This window comes from Branchiostoma belcheri, unplaced genomic scaffold, assembly GCF_001625305.1.
Source record: "Branchiostoma belcheri isolate BF01 breed outbred unplaced genomic scaffold, Haploidv18h27 scaffold56, whole genome shotgun sequence".
Taxonomy (NCBI): Eukaryota; Metazoa; Chordata; class Leptocardii; order Amphioxiformes; family Branchiostomatidae; genus Branchiostoma; species Branchiostoma belcheri.
In genome coordinates this window covers 1,189,871-1,209,310 of record NW_017804198.1, presented here as the reverse complement: position 1 = coordinate 1,209,310, position 19,440 = coordinate 1,189,871, and the positions used below count along the sequence as shown (strand labels likewise).

Here is a 19,440-nt window from a genome sequence, read left to right as displayed (position 1 = left end):
AATGCAAATCAAACACTAAGCTTTATTTTCAAGTGCAATACATACATACACATACTAGTAACTTGAACAACTTTAGATATAAAAAACATAACTAAAATGTCTATAAACACTACAAGAAGTACACATGTATAAAAAGAAAAAAATGGGACTACAAAACTACAATCTGCTTTTTCCAACAATTGTCTTGAAATATGGTATCTAGTTTTAGAACTACAAACTACGACTATATCATTCTAGAACTAACTTGGCTTTAGTTTTCGAATACTTCTCTTCTCACTATCATTCGGAACTCTGTGCCCAAACCTAACAAAACAATATAGGTAAGTAAATGAGTGTGATAATTTATTAGGGTGATTAAGAAAAATCTAACAGGATCCATACAAACAGTTTCTGGATTTTGCTAAGAGTAAGAAAGAACTGTCTTGATCCTGGGTAGAAAGAACTAACAAACAAATGAAAAACTGTGTTAGAAAAAAATGAAAAGCTGTGTTACAAAAACTTCATGCTAAGCAAAAGCTTCATCTATAGCATAAAAAGCTACTTTGTAATCACCAGAACTAAATTCTAACAAAATACAACAACAGGAAGCTACTACTCTCCTATTGACAGGTTATCAAATTTTGTTAGCGGTAGCAACATACTTTCATCGGAATACTCAGGTTACTGTGCAAAACAATGTTTCATGTTTCCTTTAAAGGCCCCTTATGTCACTTTTTACGCAAAAATTTGAAATCTTCTAATAATACTAAATTTTGATGTTATCATCAGATACTATCCCTTTTCAACACATTTATGTCATTATTATACATTTTTGACATGCATATTTTTTGTTGATTCAAACAGCCCTTGTTCAGTTCCCAGTGCCACCGGTTTGGCCTTAGGACAACAACAAAAACAATTACAGTGGTTGGCCCCCTAGGGTGGTTAATTAGTCTGGCATGCCAGGCTAGATAGACGGGCACATGTCACAACATTAGCTTCTTTGGAAACACTCATATCTTTTAGACGAGGTGGAATATAACTTAGTGCACTTTGTTAGTCATCAATAAACTGTGGTCATTACCCCTTCAAAAGAGATCAAAAATATGGTAAACGATCAGGAAACTTGTAAGCTGTCGACTGACACCCCACTGGGAGGTAGGCCACACCACTGGCCTGGACAATACCATATGTGCGGTGTGGCCAGAGGTTTGAATAGAAGATCATTCAGTCTTTTATCATGCTTTTTTGGAGCAAGGATGTTGTATTTGTATGGCTGAATATTGTTCTGGAATACTAAAGGGTTAAGTCAACTTACTATGAAAAGAAAAGACTGGAAAATATACTTTTTGTATTGTCAAAAAGTTACACAATGGGCCTTTAAGATGACTCTTGTGATGGTTTGCAACACTCGGAACATTTTAAGAATTATGCCTAGTGTGAGTCTGCATGTGTTTCTTTAGACTGGAACGATGACGGAACTGCTCGCTGCACTCCTCACACCTGTAGGGTTTCTCACCAGTGTGAGTCCGCATGTGTCTCTTCAGATCAGACAGCTGACAAAACTGTTTGCTGCACTCCTCACACATGTAGGGTTTCTCCCCTGTGTGAGTCCGCATATGGGTCTTTAGATTACCCAGATGACTGAACTGCTTGCTGCACTCCTCACACTTGTAAGGTTTCTCCCCTGTGTGAGTACGCATGTGAGTCTTCAGATCACCCTTCCGACTGAACTGCTTGCTGCACTCCTCACACACGTAGCATTTTGCAGTCACCATTCCACCGCCAAACTCCCCTTCCAAACTCCTTTCCATGTCATCAGAGCTGACTCCACTTGATGTCATGCTGGTGAGAATATCCCAAATGACTTCTGAAACAGAAGATACAAACAATTTCTTCTACGGCCTAGTCTATTATGGCACAGTTACATTTACCGTAGGTCATTGTTTGACGTCTATGCCAAAGGATTTTCAAGCAGGATGTAACTGAACCAACTGCGAACAAGGTTGCAGTTCTTACAACTGGTAAACACATTGACAGTTGGTCTGGCAGTGTATCAGAGGGCCTGAAAAAGATCGTGAACATTTCTTGACACGGAATAGCAGGGCATTAACTGGTGACACACAAGTATTGACATAAGAAACACTGCTACAGATGGCATACGTATCGTCAGGAATACTTAAGACATTCTGCTGCAAAATTCCAAACATCGGAAGGTAAGGAAGGAAGGTCTCCCCGTGCTCTTGCCCGAGCGTAGGGTGGTGCCCATCTCCATTTCGTAGCCCTTGGGCGACACACAATTGTGCAATGCACTACAGTAGGGGGCTGGTCCGCTGGTAGTGCTGTGTGTTTGACCTTCACCCACTCTTTTTCATATATGTGCTGAGTGCTCAGCAGAGAAAGAAGTGTGTACCATTTTTAAAGTCTTTGGTATGACCCGGCCGGGGTTTGAACTCACGACCTCCCGGTTACAAAGCGAGCACTCTACCAACTGAGCTATTGCACCGGTAGATGTAGAAGACAACACGCGCCATTTTCTCATTAATATGTAACTAGCAGCGTGCACTCTACGCTCTGATTGGTTGACCTCATATGACCTGCGCTCTGATTGGATAGAGCCAACTTTGCCGGCAGAGCTGCGGAATTTGTTGGCGAAGAGAGTTACACTACCGTACTTTCTACGTGTTCCTATCACTACTTAGTAACATTACATTTAAGAAATTCATTATTAAGAAGTTTTGGGGAAATGTATGTATCCATATGCCGATTTGTGGTGCCTTTCGTTAGTTTCGCGTATTCAAGCAAGCTAGCTAGAAGTGTCAGCGAACCGCGACGTGGATAGCGAACTGCGGCGTGGATTTTCATGCAACGCGCCCGCTACAAGACCATCAAAAACAAAAACGTAACTCCCAAAAGAGAATTTTCACATCCGAAATTATTTTGTTCGAGGAAAAATGTTTGTGGATACATTTTACCGGATGGAGACTTGAAAAACGGGTTTTGATTAGATTAACGTATACGAAAGGCGCCGACATCAATTGTTCGTCAGCATATAAACAATAGCAAAACAAACAACGTGTGTCTTTCCTGCCTTGGACGGCGTCCCCGTCTACAGCCACAAAACAAAGAATGTCAATTTCTCTAATTTTCCGAGTCTCGGCATTTTTTAAGAGGATAAGAGGACGGCGTCTGTCCGAGTTCAGGCCGTCCAAAACTACACGAGCCCGTCATATATTAGTAGCATAGCATCAAATAGTGAGTCTACAAAACATTAGTGAACCGCCCCTGACACAGTTCGTCCTGCCACGGTACAGTATAATGTCCTTGGTCTAGCCAAGGAGGTTAGCAGAGCATGAAATAGAGACTCTACCAAAACATTAGTGAACCGACCCTGGCCCTAGCTTTCACAATCATGCCTGATGGAAACCAGATGTTGGTGAGGGAGGGGGGGATATATCCCGATTCCGAATTTTCGAGGTTATACCAAGGAGCTTTCATCACCTTGGTTATACATACTCCTTGCTTTTGTATATTGCTACAATCGGACGAGAAAGGATCATGTTTACGTGTTGTTCGAGAAGCACATTGTTTGCGAAGGTCTATCAAAACGGTATCAAATCGTCACATGTGCACAAAACTTCACACGCCATAATTTCGATCACAACACACCACGACGTTTTTTGGTCTATTCTACTGACATTGTAGCTTTTCCTACGTACCTGAAACGGATCTCAGATGAAAAGCTGGCCTTGATGCTGAGTCGGGTACCTGATTTGTCCGCCTTGGATCAGACCCTTGGATGACACAAAGCTGCGAACTCACGAAGTCTTCAGACTCTCACACTGCACAGCGTCTCGGCTGAACTTCTCTCGACCGCAGAACACAGGTATTCATCCGCGGTTCAAGACCCCAGAGGGAGTAAAAAAAGTAGTCCGGATATACAGAATTACAAAATCATGGATGATTAAAATTTATCCGATCATGAGTTGTGCTTTGGGGCCGATAATATATCTTAAGATATGCTAACGTTTATTATGGCTTCACCACACCACGAAGTGGTGTGGTGAAACCATATTGCTTTTTCTGATGTTTCTTCTTCTCCTCCTTCTCCTCCTTCTTCTCCTGCCATTTTTTAAATGGATTCAGCTTTTTCATTTTGGGGCCTAAGGTCCTGAAATTTGGTATGGAGGTACAGTGGGCAAATACCCCCAGGCGTTTTTTAAATTTTTGTGATACAGGCTTTTAGAATGGTTTTATTTGAGCTTTTTGGCTGTGTTATAGCAAATGTATTACTGTGCTGTGTACCACGTTTGGGCATGAGTCATCACAATGGAATGCAGGGCATCAACCAATAGGCATGCAGCTTTCCTCTATTCTTCTTGCTGATTGGCTGTTGGGATTTAACTTGATTAACACTTGCACACAGCATTTCCACCTGCACAGAGCATTTCTTGCTGATTGGCTATTGGGATTTAACCTGATTAACACCTGCACAGAGCATTTTCATACTGACAGTATGTCTGTATTCAAGTGTTTTGGTAGGTATTTCAAGCTTTCCTGCTCCAGCATTGGAATGCGGGGCATGAACGTTTTTTTTTTTTTATTTTGAAAATCAACAGTTTGCATTATGCAATTAAAAATCCTAACCAATAATGTAGGGAATAGCTATCCAACTGTTGTTTTAGTTGTATGTTACTTCATATTATAGTTATATCAATGTAAATCATTGTTTTCCCTTGTGTTTCTCATTCTTTCCCTACCATGTCGTAAAATGTGGTGAAGCCATCGCTGTATTTGCTCCTAAGCAAATATTGGCCTTTCTAGTCTAAACTGTGTTTACTAGTAGTGAAATCTTGTTTCTTGTCCGACATCTGTTGTTTCTATGATTTTAGAGTATTACATAAAAGAGGCTGCAGTACAGTTCACCACCGCATGAGGTCATGATGTCAAAATACCGAGAAGGCAGGTCAGTATTTGCCAGCCTAGGCAGAATATTTTTCTCCAACTGTTTCCTCCATTATTATTTTTGTGAAATTTAGCCAAGTAATCATTTATTCGATCTTTAAATGATGTAAACTGTGCTATTTATTTTGTCTGAGTCTGACGATCCCTCTTCCCTCATGACCTCTATGAAAAGTGGCCTGCAGGCTTATTTGAACTTCCCATGAATACAGAATGGTAATAAATAGTTTATAAAACCATCCAATTCTAGACAGTCTGTATTGCAGATCCGACACAGGACCTGCAAAACATTAGTGAGTTGCCCCTGACACAGTTGGGATAGGAGGGCATGAAACTTCTAGGGCCTGCAAAACATTAGTTACCTTCCCCTGACACAGTTGCTCTACAATTAGTGAACCTCCCCTGACACAGTTGGTCTTGCAGAGCATCAAACACAGAGTTTACAAAACATTAGCGAACCTCCCCCTTCCTTACACAGTTGGTCTTGCAGAACATCAAACACAGGGCCTACAAAACATTAGCGAACCTCCCCCTGACACAGTAGGTCTTGCAGAGCATCAAACACAGGGCCTACAAATCATTAGCGAACCTCCCCCTAACACAGTTGGTCTAGTAGCGAATTTAATAGTGGGTCTGCAAAGCATTAGTGAACCTCCCCCTGAAAAATAGTGCGGATAGAGAGTTACAAAATCATATATGATTATCCGATCATGAGTTGTGCATTGAGACGTCTATTCAAATATCCAGAATGGTGACTCTTCGATAATAAAATCTTGATTTGTGATAAAAGATATCGAGGCTGCAGTACCTTTGGCCACCGCATGAGGTGATACCGCCCAAATACCGCCCAAATACCAACATGACGGCATTTGGAATCCAGTTCAGACCATTTCCCTGTATCAAAGTGATAACCACATGCCAAATGGTCTGGTACCTGTCTTCATTTAGATATTTGCCCCAAATGTTCAGCCTCCTATTATGAAAATTCTAGGTATTGAATATGTCTTCTAAACACTGTAGTAAATGTGCAAAGATTGAGTGTAACAAGTCGTTCGGTGTGATATAGGGTCATATAGCTAGCTGCCGCCGAGCCGAGTGCCTGCGAAGCTGGTGTGTTACGCCGAATGTCGGTTATATCGGCTATACTGACACAGATCCAGCAAACAGTACTTTCCATTGACAATTTTGAAGTGAATTCATATTCTGAACTGTGATCTTTATCTAAAACAAGTAGTCATGAGCGACAATTCTCCGTGAAGTTTTGTATTTTGCAGATTGGGAACAGTAAGGCGAGGTAAATAGTGTGTGAGCATTATATAGCAATATTGATTTTGGCCTCACAAAATACATACTTCTCAAAAGCCCTGCGATTGGTCCTCATAGAATAATTTGTTCTCCCGTTAATTGCAGTGAATAAAGCTTGCGTTTTCTTCGTGAAATTCATAATTGGTTTTCCTTCTTCTCTTAGGCAAGTAGTGGTCAATGTTTATCTTCCCTACAGAAGCAATACTTTCTAAGTTCTGGATTCGTGTTCAGGACACAGTCGCTTTGATGCCCATACTTGTTAATTCTACTGATGTCTGAAGTAACAGTCATGGAGTCGTTTCCGAGCTTTTCCGTGATGTGAACAGTCGCTTCAAACAGTGCCCGTCCCGGCGTGGTCTCTACTGTGATCTGTACATCTCTATACGTGATGCCGTTTTGGTTATCTGGTTCAGCCGCCTCGGCATGGGTCACGTTTACGATCGACATTTGGTGGCACAGACTCATATAGGGCTTGATGAGGGCGTTGATGTGTGCAACCAAGAACTTGGCAACCTTCGTGGCGACACTGCCCTCTGGCGGAATAGATTTCCACTGCAGACAGGCGCACCAATGCGTCTCAATCCCCGCGTCTTGACAAGTCCGGTTGGCGGGAATTTTTGTGAAGAGACTGATCGCCCGAGGTAGACCGTTAGGCGCAGGTAGGTGCGGATCTTTGTGTCCTATAACGTCAGCTAACGTAGCGTACATGTCAAACGGTGTGGTCAACCTGTCCGAATTTTGCTGCAAGGTTTTCAAGACCTTCGGGTTGTTGCGTTTGATGCTATCCGGGAGTACAATAGACATAAAAGGCAGTCTTTCCTCTATCTTCCCTTGTAATGTTTCCCTCATGTTTCCATACCTTGGACCGTGATCACTAAAGACGACCAGAATTGTGTTCTCCAAATGCCCCTCCTCGTAAAGACCTGAGAGTAGGTTCAATAGATCCTGCTGTACCAGTTCGATGATATTCAGGTCATCGTGGCTGATCTGAGTGAGAAAAGTGAACCCAAACCGTGGCCGGGAACTCTCGTACGCCAGGTGAAACTCCTTCAGGTAGTCAAACATCATAACGTGCTTTGGAACGGACCCGTAGCAAAACGTGGGCCCTTCGTCTATTTTGTGCCAAAATGGCCGCATGTAGTGGTCCGTGGGTTGTTCTTTGAATCCGTTTAAACGTAGGTTAAACGCGGCAAAACCGGGCATGTCTTCAGCGAACTGGGTAGCGTATCCTTTCTTCTTGTACTGTTTCCAGATAAGCGGGTACACGTCAACGAATTGTGAATTCTCCGTGTTTCTTTTGACGTTCGGTAGCTCTGCCTCCGTGTGGCCTGTGAGGATAGGTATGAATGCACCTGCCGTCGCGTCGCCTACTATGTTATATCCTCGAAGCACAACGGCGCCCATTTTTTTTGTCAAATAGTCGTAAACCTTCGGCAATTTCCGCATGAAGTTTAAACGAGAGGTCGAGTCGAAACCGAGCATCAACACACTGACGTCTTGAAAGGGGTTCTGGCTCACTTTCAAAACGGGGCGACTCTGTGGTACCAGCAAGTTTGGGTTTGGATAGATGTGAGAGAAATACCTTTCGAACTCTCCACACTTCACTCTAAAGAAGTCAGTCGTGACGTTAAAATTCAGCCGAACAGAATCACTCGTGTCCACAACCCTCTCCTCTACTTTGTTTCTGAATACAGCCTCCTCGTCGTCGATTCTGTGGAAGGACCAAAGTTGGCACTTGTCGAACTCCGGGGCGATGTGTTTGTGAACTTTGACCATGTCGACTGTGACAGCGCCATCTTGTATGGTGAACACGTCGTCGCGACCAGTGCAGGTGAAGGGGTTGATATCGTGGAACCAGTGCGCTATTTCAGGACGGTTTAACTCTAGATGTGGTTGCTTGCAGACGACTGTTTCAAATTCAGTGGTTGGTGCCACCATATCATCCCGTCTCCACTCTCCGAACGAGTAAACTACTCCTTTAGTGATGACGTTAGTACGTATATTTAGACCTATGAGATACTGGATATACACCAACACCCCTAGAAGGAAGACTATGGCTATGCACAGTCCTCGTGTAACGTTCTTCAGTCGGCGGCGGTTGACATGTGTAGACAGTAGCACGTTGTACGCCATAGTTTTTACATACGCGACTCTAGTGGGCAAATGCAGAGATGCGAAATATTTTCGTACTGGTGTAACCCTGGGACCATTCTCTGCGGGCCGACTTTGGAGTGTTTCAGTCTCAGTTTTTTTTTTCTGGCACTCGATCTGTGTAGCCTGTCTTTCTGATACTTCGTGGCGAATAATTGAAACCCCTACCGTGGGCTGAGCGGGAGGCTGGGCGGGCGGGCACACTATCACCACCGGAGAGATCAGGTAGTCACAGCGGTCTGATTCACCGGGCTCGTACCGGGGTCACTCACCTTCTGTGTTCCCAGATCTTTGCCCTTTTGTTCCCGTCTCATGTTTGTACAACGGCAGGTGATTTGTTCGTCAGAGTGCAAAGAGCAAAACGTGCGCGTGGAGGCCGAGGGTACTATGATCTCCAAGCAGATGTAAGGATGGGCTCATTTTTATTGTCCGAGGCTTTTTGCAATATTTATATTTCAATCATAAAACTTGGAATGGCTGAAATATATTGCTATACTTCAGAAATATATTGTTTTCCCTCGTTTGTCTTCTCCTCTCACTCTCCCATTTCTTCATTTTTGCGGGCAAATGACATGATAATTGGCATCATCACTTTCTTTTGGATACAAGCTTTTAGGATTGTTTTATTTGGCTTTTTTCCAATTCAGGCAAAAAATGTACATTTTGGGATCTGGTGCCCTGGTATTCAATCCAAATTGCCTGCAATTTGGTATGGGGATACCTTGCGCACACGTCCCTAGAACGCCATTCACGCTTTCGACACACACCACTTCAAAATTGAGTAACAGGGCTTTTTGGCTATTCTCTTGTTATTTTTATATATCTAGATCGGAGTTCTAGAACAGATTGTGAGAGACTTAGGATTAGGCAACCACCCAGACAAGCTGAATTTTACGGATGACATCTACCTTAACTTAAAACTTATATTTCGCTTTTCCTAGAACAGATACAAACAGAAACTTGTGGTTTGGATGTTTTGTTTGCCTTGTCTATAGATCTTTTTTTCTTCTTTGATACTGCCGCTGCGCTAGCAAATGTTTAAAAATGTTTAAAGCATTTAAAGCATCTAGGTGTGGACGGGAGGTTAGCTAGTGGTTGGGACTGAGTTAGCAGTGGTCGTGGCGTGGTTAACAGTCGAATTAGACTCAAATTTGATTTAATTCGTAAAAAAGGTAGGCGTGGTCTAAATCTGATCTGACTGTCCCCAAACTTCATTCAACCTTAATTTGTTGTTGTTCAGGGCAAGGTTCTGAATGTATGACAGGGGCTGAAGTTTACATACGGGGAGCATGTCATAAGTACCCTGCGCTTGCCCACCATAATGTCGTCGGATTTAGACAAAGGTCATACAGTCTCTCGAGGTGACTTTTTTCATCTAAGAAGCTTCATTAGTACTTTCCATTTCGCTGAGACGGCAACGTAGAAAAGCCATCTAATCCAGTAAGTCTATCATAGATCATGTCAAAAATTAATATCATAAGCATCTTTTTGGTTTTATAGAATCGGCTTATCTGTACTTTTGAAATTTTTGGTATAATTTCCAAATTGGTTTGACAGGAAACAATGATGTAAGTTATGACAAAAAGGGCTAAACGTTCTTTCCAACACTGAGTAAATTGGGACTTACCCAAATTTTCGGCCCACGGAATGGACCCTTCTACTGCAGCTTCCGGGACGTGACGTCGGAAACACGTGATTATAGTAGAATTACGAATTTACTCAGTGTTGGAAAGAACGTTTAACCTTTTTTTGTCATAATGAAGTATACCAAAACAGATGAACTTTCATACCAATAATGTAAGTTGTTAACTAGTGAATGTCTGTCGGTCCATATGAAATTACTGCCTTATACATTACGTTGACGGATTCTTAGCATGAATACGTTGTACTTAGTGAGAGGAAGCAAGGAAGCTATGTACACCAGGCCACACCGATCATCACTCAACAGAGACGGGGGCTCTGTAAACTTCCAGGAAATTGTGATCAGTTGTCGCGATATCTGTTTGTTTGGTGAGTTGGGGCAGACCGCAGTAGGACCATCGAAATTCCATGCGCTTTAATCTGTTGTGTTTGACTAAAGATTGAGCTCTAGAGGTGTTAAATCTGCATTATGAAACATTAGGACGATACAATTAGTCAATTTTCTATACAAAGTAAGTTGAATCAACCCTTAGGCTACTCCATTGTAAATCTTATTCGGGATTCGGGAAGTGGAGGTGCCAAAATTGTACACCATACGAGTGTGTTTAAAACATAGAAACACAGCTGCCAGCCATGTTTATGTAGGTACATTCTGGTATTTTAAAATGTGTGCCTCATGTGGGCTGTTTTAGCGCCAAACATGCATGTCTAAAATGTGATATAATTGCACTAAATGGAATTATGGAAGTAAATGACAAAGTAAGCTAAATGGAATTAAATGACAAAGTGGAAGTAACTGACAAATAACTGAAGATTTTTTCAATTAAAGAATTTTGATATTTGATGCATAAATATTACATCAATACATGATGCCACTTTAATGAGGTCTGCTATACTAATTAGTCAGAGCAGCTCTTACCAGAAGTCTCATTTCCTTATCATGTTAACACCAGGATAATCTGGGAGATAAATTCATACGTCACAGATTCATATGAGATCATAATAAGACTGCTTAAGCTTAGTTTTGAATTCTTCTCAAGCTTTCCTTGATCAGTTGTTTGTGAATTTTGTCCGCCGGCCGTGGTCAGGTAAGGTCTAGCCGTTCTGCTTCTTGTCATTTTCAGGAACCAGGTAGCCAAAGGTTCCGTACAACTTTTTTTAGATAAGTAACCCTTGAATGTCCAGTTTTATGTTTCTTGATTTTATCAAACTGAAACCCAGCACCGACGTTTTGGCGGTAAATGACAAGAACGTTTCCCCCAAACGTCCAAAACGTACACAATTGCGTCAAAAATAAGTTTATTGATCACTAAACAAACATTGTGCACCATATGGGGCAGGGGTATTATGTGATTTTTTTAATGTTGGTCTCTTGTCCTGCTGTGCGCAACATATGTCGCTTGGCACATACAGTACCGTCTATATAGCACCCTGTATAGGTACGATTTGGGGGTATTTCTCGTGCAACGCATCACACCGCAGTGAAACGCAAGGAATGCGGAAGTAACTATGCCACTGCCTGGCAAAAAAAATGGGGGTCTATGATCTAATTAAGACATGAACTTATTGAAAAATATTGTGCCAGTAATGCCAACAGGACAAGGGTTAACAGAGTAAGACAGCGGCAACCGTGCTTTATTACCTAACCTACATCCAGAACCTGCTGGGGACACGGAAGGTGACCTGAGCTCTGACAACATTGCTGGCTGGCTGGCTGTCGACGGGCGGCCGTGGACTGGACTTGTTCATCAGCTGATGAGGACTTTCCTCCGTCCAAAGTACCTACAATTACACATCGGAACAGGGAACTTCGGTCTACTAGAACTCCAGACAGGCCTGAGAAACATTGAAAAATGCTTTAGCGTGATGTAAAACGAGAACTGATGCAGGTACAAGAGCGCTATAATGGAGAAGGATACAGGTACAGATCAGTCTACATCAACTAACATAGATGGGAGAGTACTGGACGGGGTCGAAGCAGTCTACATGGGCGTGTTGTCACTGCTTGGATTCGTTGGAAACATCTTAATCCTTACCCTGATCCTGAGGAATAAGACGCTGCGAAACTCCTCTAACATTCTCGTCGCTAACCTCAGCTTGGTTGAGCTTCTTGTAAGCTGCACAGAACCGTTTCACGTAGTCGCCATTGCTGCCAACGGTTGGCCGCTTCCAACAGCCGTCTGTGAAGTCGTGGCCTTTCTGTCTATCACTGGGATCCTGTGCTCTATCGTTAACCTAACCATCATTGCCGTGAACCGTTACGTCCTAGTCGCGAGGTCTTCGGACGACTACCACCGGCTGTTCTCCGATAGGAATACCAGACGTGTGGCCGGGCTGACCTGGGTGTACACAGTGTCGTTCGTAGGTGTCTCCCAGGCCGCGGGGATGACTACGGGCTTCTACGAGCTGCCCAGGAAGTGTATCGTCCTCGGAAACTCTTCCACCGCCAACGTCAACTTCGTCAAGGTATGGGTCGGCCAGATCGCCGTTCTCTCCGTTCTTTCCGCCGTGTTTTACGCCAAGACGTACCTGTACGTCCGACGGCGACGTCAGGAACAGACATGTGACGTAATCATCAAGCGGCAAAGAGAGAGGGAAGAGAAACTGACAAAAACACTCTTCGTCATCTTCGTCCTCTTTTTCTTGACGTGGTTACTGTCTACGTTAATTGTAGGTTTGCACATGGTCTCCTCTGTTTCTGTTCCTAGTGAAATTCTCCGACTCGGTTCTATGCTGTACTCGACTAACGTAGTTATAAACCCGTTTCTCTATGGCTGGAAAAACCAGAACTTGCGCTCGGCTGCCAGAAACATGATGAGAAATAACGCAGTTGGCAGCGTAGATACGTAAGGGTTCTATGTCATTATCTGCAAGATCATTTCTAACGAACAACTATGGACTAACGTCTGTGAGAAATAAAGGGCAGTACCGGTACCTTACGGTACAAATTGTATTCTAAGTCTATGATATTGGGATTTTCTTGTACACAATCAGTAATGCCTCACCTAGACTGGTTGTGCAAAAGAAAATACCGATATCCTATGTTCTACCAACCTGACAAAACTCTTTTCGGATATATCTAAAGTCCCTGTCACACATTTAGGACCTTCCCTTGACCACCAACCAACCAAGCTTAAGGTTGGCTAGATTTAGGTGCAAGCTGTTGATAAACAGTTAGCCAGCTGAAGTTCAAAAGTTAGCGAGCTGTAGGTAAAAAGTTAGCGGGCTGTAGATAAAAAGTTAGCGAGCTGTAGATAAAAAATTAGCGAGCTGTTAATAAAAAGTAACGAACTGTAGATAAAAAGTAAGCGAGCTGTTAATAAAAGTTAGCGAGCCGTTGACAAAAAGTTAGCGAGCCGTTGACAAAAAGTTAGCGAGCTGTTATAAAAAGTTAGCGAGCTGTTAATAAAAGTTAGCGAGCCGTTGACAAAAAGTTAGCGAGCCGTTGACAAAAAGTTAGCGAGCTGTTAATAAAAAGTAAGGGAGTTGTAGATATAAAGTTGGCGAGCTGTTGATAAAAAGTTGGCTAGCTGTAGATAAAAAGTTAGCAAGCTGTTGATAAAAAGTTAGCAAGCTGTTGATAAAAAGTTAGCGAGCTGTAGATAAAAAGTTAGCGAGCTGTTGATAAAAAGTTAGCGAGCTGTAGATAAAAAGTTAGCGAGCTGTAGATAAAAAGTTAGCGAGCTGTAGATAAAAAGTTAGCGAGCTGTAGATAAAAAGTTAGCGAGCTGTTGATAAAATGTTAGCGAGCTGTAGATAAAAAGTTAGAGAGCTGTAGATAAAAAGTTAGCCAGCCGTTAATAAAATGTTAGCGAGCTGTAGATAAAAAGCGAGCTGTAGATAAAAAGCGCGCCGTTGATAAAAAGTTAGCGAGCTGTAGATAAAAAGTTAGCGAGCTGTAGATAAAAAGTTAGCGAGCTGTAGATAAAAAGTTAGCGAGCTGTTGATAAAATGTTAGCGAGCTGTAGATAAAAAGTTAGCGAGCTGTTGATAAAAAGTTAGCGAGCTGTAGATAAAAAGTTGGCAACTTGATAAAAGGTTGCAAACCTGTCTTAGCCAGGCTTTCCCCCATATGCCCTGCGGCTGACAGGACAATACTGAAGTCTGCTAGTATAGGTTATCAAATCTATATCGGCAGGGCAGGGTCGTTATATTTTATTACTGGTTCTTTAACGCCAATTTAACATAAGCCAAATAAACCTGTACAAAATGATATATCCAAATGGCAAACCTGGTTTATTAAAGTTACAGTAATTTACATATGTTTACTATTTAATCGATATAACATTGCTTGACCAACCAAATTGAGATTCTTATTCTACACAGAAACATGAAGTTACTGTAGATAGGTATATTCCAGATCCTCTGTCACTACATTTCATGTTCAAGGTTGTTAGTACATCATGATAATCTATGGTTATAGATTCAGCACAATACAGTATTTATATTCTACCTACATTCTTTATCAACAGCCACGAATGTTTGATCTGCATAGAAAGTTTGCAAGCAACTATTGATAATATTTGTTAAACCCAACGTTACCTTCAATTCACAATTACAAGGAAAACTAAACATAACACATGCATTCTAAACTGGTCAGATTGTTACATTTTCATAGTTGATATTCTTAAAGGCGCTCTATGTAGTTTTTTGCGCAAAAATTTGGATTATTCTAGTTATACTAGATTTCAGTGTTATTAACAGTTACTATCACTTTTCAACACATTTGTGTCATTATTTCACATTTTTTTACGTATATTTTGTCCGTTCAAACAGTCCTTGTTGGGTACCCGGTGCCACCGGTTTGCTCAGGACAACAACAACAACATACAGGGGTTGCCCCCTAGGGTGGCTAATTGACCCAGCATGCCAGGCTTGATTGACAGGGGCACATGTGACAAGATATAGCCTCGATAGAAAAACACTCATATCTTTCACATGAGGTCTGGAGGAATATAATTATCAACTTGGAGTATTTTGTTGGGCATGAACAAACTGTGGTCATTATCCCTTCAAAAGAGATAAAAAAATCTGGTAAACGGTTAGGTATTTCAGAAACTGGTTAGCTATCAACTGACACCCCACTGGGATGTAGGTCAAACCACTAGCAGTGGACAATACAATGTACCATATGTGCGGTTTGGCCAGAGGTTGTATAGAAGATCATTCACAGTTTTCTAAGCTTCTAAGGAGCAAGGATGTTGTATTTTTTGTTGAGGAGTATGATTTTGGAATACTAAAGGGTTAAGTCAATGTACTATGTAAAGAAAAGAATGAAAAATATACTTTTTGTATTGTCAAAAAAACTACATAGAGTGCCTTTAAAGCAATGACTACAAAAACGAAAAAAAAATTAAAATGCAAATTTGGGATAGTTAAAAGTGGTCCTTATGTCGTTATATATAATACACTAACGTTTTAATTACAATCATAAAAACTTTATCATTGAAATTCAAACTAAGTATCAATTCAAGCTCACGTCAACAGATACGACATTCTATTATTATTGTTCTCATTAGTTGAAAATTGATCATTCATCGCCGATGTTGTACACTGGGTTCTGGTACATCTGTCTTCCGGGTTCTTGCTAGACCGATGCTTGTGGGTCCAGCGTGTATCGCTGTGCATTCTCAGAAAGCCGCTCATTCTGATCGGGCAATGCGTACTTACGACGACGTGCGCGTCTCTGTCAATGTCAGAAAAGTGAGACAGTTTGTTATTCATCCGATTCTACATCTGTCACACAGTTACTTTATATGGCAGACAATGTTCGGTAATAGCAACTGAAGATTTGACAGTAAAAATGTGATGTCACTCAGCATAAAATTGTTAGAAGTTTAATATATTATGAACACTGTTAACTAGTTCAAGTTTAACTTCTCACAGGACTAATGGCATTTTATTCTGGTAAAAAAGTTATTGTTGTTATGTGTGTTGTAATCTACCTCTAGATTTTGTGACAGCTACGTTACCTTTGAAGTGAAGCGGATCACCAGTAACACAGTAGCTATAAAGATGGCTACAGCGCCAACACAGATGACTAAGATGTAGACAGGGTTCTGGAACCATACTGAAAGTGAAAAACGAAGGGTAAATATATTTTAGCATTTACATCATTCATTCTTTTAGTTTCACCAGTCTAAAATATCTTATTGGCCTGGCATAAATACGCGAGGTGTATGTGCGTGCAGGTATGTGATATTAAGTCAAAGTTAACATAACATGTTCTATTATATTGTCTAAATGCTTTGTGGCTATATTTAACAGTCATCCTGACTGCCATCAAGCCACTCCGAATAGTAGTAATATATAATAAAATAAAATAAAACTATTTATATACAGTAACATATATATAATAAAACTATTTGTCTCATTTACGCATCTAGCCTCTGGCACATTATAAGAAGTGTATTTGGTGACGTGTTTTTTATTAAAATTTTTTCAACTCAAAAATTGACTATCTGAATCCCTACCATATGACTGTGTCCTTTATTTGTAATATATAATAGGTCACGTGTCAGTCTATCTTCGCTAGATTCCTCCTGGTTGGTCAACAACTGTAACTGTAACAAACGGACTCACCACCTAGATTGTTCACTTCTCCATCCACGTTCACCTCTGTAAATAGGACAGGGGCATATTAAGATATGAGCATGTATTTTAATCTCGTTGAAAGATAAACCATACCGCATGAAAAATTGGATATACCAATGGTAGTGAATGCCAGTAAAGTCGGGTAATGTTTGTTTAAAAACAGTACTGGATTTTACAATGGTGAGACATAAAAGTCCAGAAATTCAAGTTACTACCGTCATGCATTAAGTCCGAAATTGCCCTACCTGACTTTTATTTACTATATTGTAAAATCCAGTACAGTTTTTGAAGTAAACATTTCCCGACTTAACTGGTTCCATTGAATTCTCAGTACTTGAAATCACAAGCTGTAAACAGGAAAATGTCTCTTTAATACTAAGGAGTATATGGGCAGTGCATCAGAAATAGACCAAAGTCATTGCCTTTATGCAATGATGATATTTGCTTATGTGTTTGAAATCAATGTCAAATGCTTACATGTACAAACTTTGAAACTTTATTTGATAGAACAGCATGGCAGGGGTAACTTCTGAATTGTGTTGCAATGTACAGCAGTCTAAGATTCAGCATCAATAGATTACAATAAAAGCAATATCATAATATCCTTAAATATTGTACATTTTATACATTAAAAGCAAGTTAACATACAAATGCACAGTAGACAGTAATAACCAACAAATACTCTGCAGAAGAAGAGTTTCAATTTTACAACAGCTGCTGCTGCTGCATGATTTTGAGAGTTCTGGGAATGAAAGATTGTCTGTGTCTTTCAACACGACTCAGTGGGATCGTGTAGTTGAATGTTTGGCGTCGTAGTTGGTAAGTTGACGACCTCCCGGCTCTAGAATCTGTTGACATGGGTGGGTGGCATCATTATGTTCAATTTCTTTATGGCACTATTTCAAATGTATATCAGCAGGGGGAGCATAACTACATCCCCCTGAATTGGGTACCATTTGTCACATAAAAAATGAGAGACAATACATGAACATCTAAATGAGGTATATACAAAGACATATACAAAGTATACACAATGCCCATACTGATTGCATCCAGTCAAGTCAGGTTCAGTTTATATTCAAAGACCCAGAAGGTTAGTTAAGTCTGATTGCGCAATACAGGTTTGAAGTCAATGTTGTAAACATGAAAATACCTGTGATGCTGGTGGCAGTGCCATCTGTCCGCAGACCACCGATGTCTGTCATTCCTGACAGCACATTCAGGACGGCACCGCTGGCAATGGGTGTGGGTGAGTTGAAACGCACAAGGAAGTCCACTTTAATGCTTCCGCGACTGAAATATCACCAAACAAGTAAGACATGGGGAAATGCAAATACTTTAATGATTAGTATGTATCTAAGGGTTGATTGACGAAATAACAATTTCGAGTTTAAATACGAGTAACATCATATGAAAATCATATTGCTACGCTGCAACATCTAGTGGATGTAGCATGTGACGGTTGGTGTCTTGTGACATGAAGGATAATCTAAACATCTAAAAAGTACATACAGAATAACTTACGAAAATAAAGCCGACAACCTCGACAGAGTCGTAAGTATCGCCAAGATTGCTTGAGCTGAACACACCTTCCAGCTGTGGAAAAGAGCGTACAACCCAAATATGAAGTAGCTTTCTTGGAAAAAAAAACTTGGCCAAAGCTTATTGCACTAAAGTCGATGGTTATATATTTAGATTTTCTATTCCGTACTGACCTCTTGCTCGACTTCTGCAGCCAAAGTCTTAAACTCTTGAGATGTTTTATCCGTCAGTTCATCCTTCCATTCCCGATTCACGATCTTCACGATGCCTCTGAAGGAACGTGCTTTCACTGCGATAGGTACTAGGATGATAGGATGTGTCAGAAAAATGCATCAAAACATAGTAGCAACAAACAAAAGTGTGAAATTTTCCCTGCAACGATATCAATCATTACATGTCTTGATAGTAATCATAATAAAGATTATATGTGATGATAAAAGAGGCGCTGTCGTACCATCATTTTTCGTGTTATTTTTTACCTTACATGTAGAACATATGTATAAATTTGTTTCAAGAGTAACACCTTACCTTCGGTAGTTATTCTTCCATACTTTTCAGTTGTAGAAATGGGGGTAGATCTGTCAAAAGGTGTCTTTACTTCATGCCCTTTGGTTAAAGTTGCTCTTTCTGTTGTAGGAAGTGTAGTTGAATCAAAACAATGCAACCCTGCACTGTCCTCGACTACAGTCGAGTCCTGCTTGAGGTGCCAGGATATGGAGGCCTGTTTCAAAGAATCAGTGAGTTGAACTGAAAAAAGTATCTCACAACTTCTATAGGTATGCATTAGTCTAAGAGTTAACGAATCATAACGATCTGTTGAGAAGTGCTAACCAAATATAAGCCTCCTTCGCAGACTCGTGGGGCGGCGGCGTTAATTTTTTTCGGGGAGCCACGCGAGTTATGCCGCTTCACAGTCAATGATCTGCAATGGGTGCAGTATAAACTGAATGAATGTTTTCTTCAATTATTGTTTATTTTTTTCAGCATGAGCATATTCCATGTACAGCCAGGGTTACCTGACTAGTAGATCTATTATCAAGGGCTAACCCGCTTGATAGCATTTTCATGCCACTTCAGTAAAGATGCATATCTAGTTCTTAAGATGCATATTAACACCTAGACGATGGTCTTACACATTCAGTATTATATAAAATATGCATATTATTTTTTTTTCAGATGCAGTATGTTTAATTTCACAACTGCACACCTGTATGAAAGTTGGAGACTTACCTCTATGTCCTCTGAACATCGGTTCCTCTGCCCCAC

General features: G+C 40.9%; 2 protein-coding genes and 1 long non-coding RNA gene across 3 annotated transcripts; 1 reads left to right on the top strand and 2 right to left on the bottom strand.

Annotated features, from left to right (window-relative positions):
* Positions 1-6,405: 6,405 nt before the first annotated feature.
* On the bottom strand, positions 6,406-8,528 carry LOC109481542. The gene has a single exon (XM_019784127.1). It carries the CDS (start codon positions 8,377-8,379, stop codon positions 6,421-6,423), a length of 1,959 nt encoding a protein of 652 aa, XP_019639686.1. The 5' UTR covers positions 8,380-8,528; the 3' UTR covers positions 6,406-6,420.
* A 3,415-nt stretch (positions 8,529-11,943) lies between these two features.
* LOC109481490 (melatonin receptor type 1C-like) lies at positions 11,944-12,888 on the top strand. The gene has a single exon (XM_019784070.1). The coding sequence runs from the start codon at positions 11,944-11,946 to the stop codon at positions 12,886-12,888; it is 945 nt and encodes a 314-aa protein (XP_019639629.1).
* Positions 12,889-15,977: 3,089 nt separating this feature from the next.
* Positions 15,978-17,986, bottom strand: LOC109481589. The gene is made up of 3 exons (XR_002140911.1): positions 17,786-17,986; positions 16,621-16,656; positions 15,978-16,108 (listed from the first exon to the last, which is right to left on the bottom strand). It is a non-coding gene; the product is annotated as an uncharacterized LOC109481589 (long non-coding RNA).
* Positions 17,987-19,440: the final 1,454 nt, after the last annotated feature.

Bases quoted from the DNA above. Each gene is read 5' to 3' on its own strand.
- LOC109481542 (XM_019784127.1), bottom strand. From the start codon at position 8,379: ATGGCGTACAACGTGCTACTGTCTACACATGTCAACCGCCGCCGACTG.
- LOC109481490 (XM_019784070.1), top strand. From the start codon at position 11,944: ATGGAGAAGGATACAGGTACAGATCAGTCTACATCAACTAACATAGAT.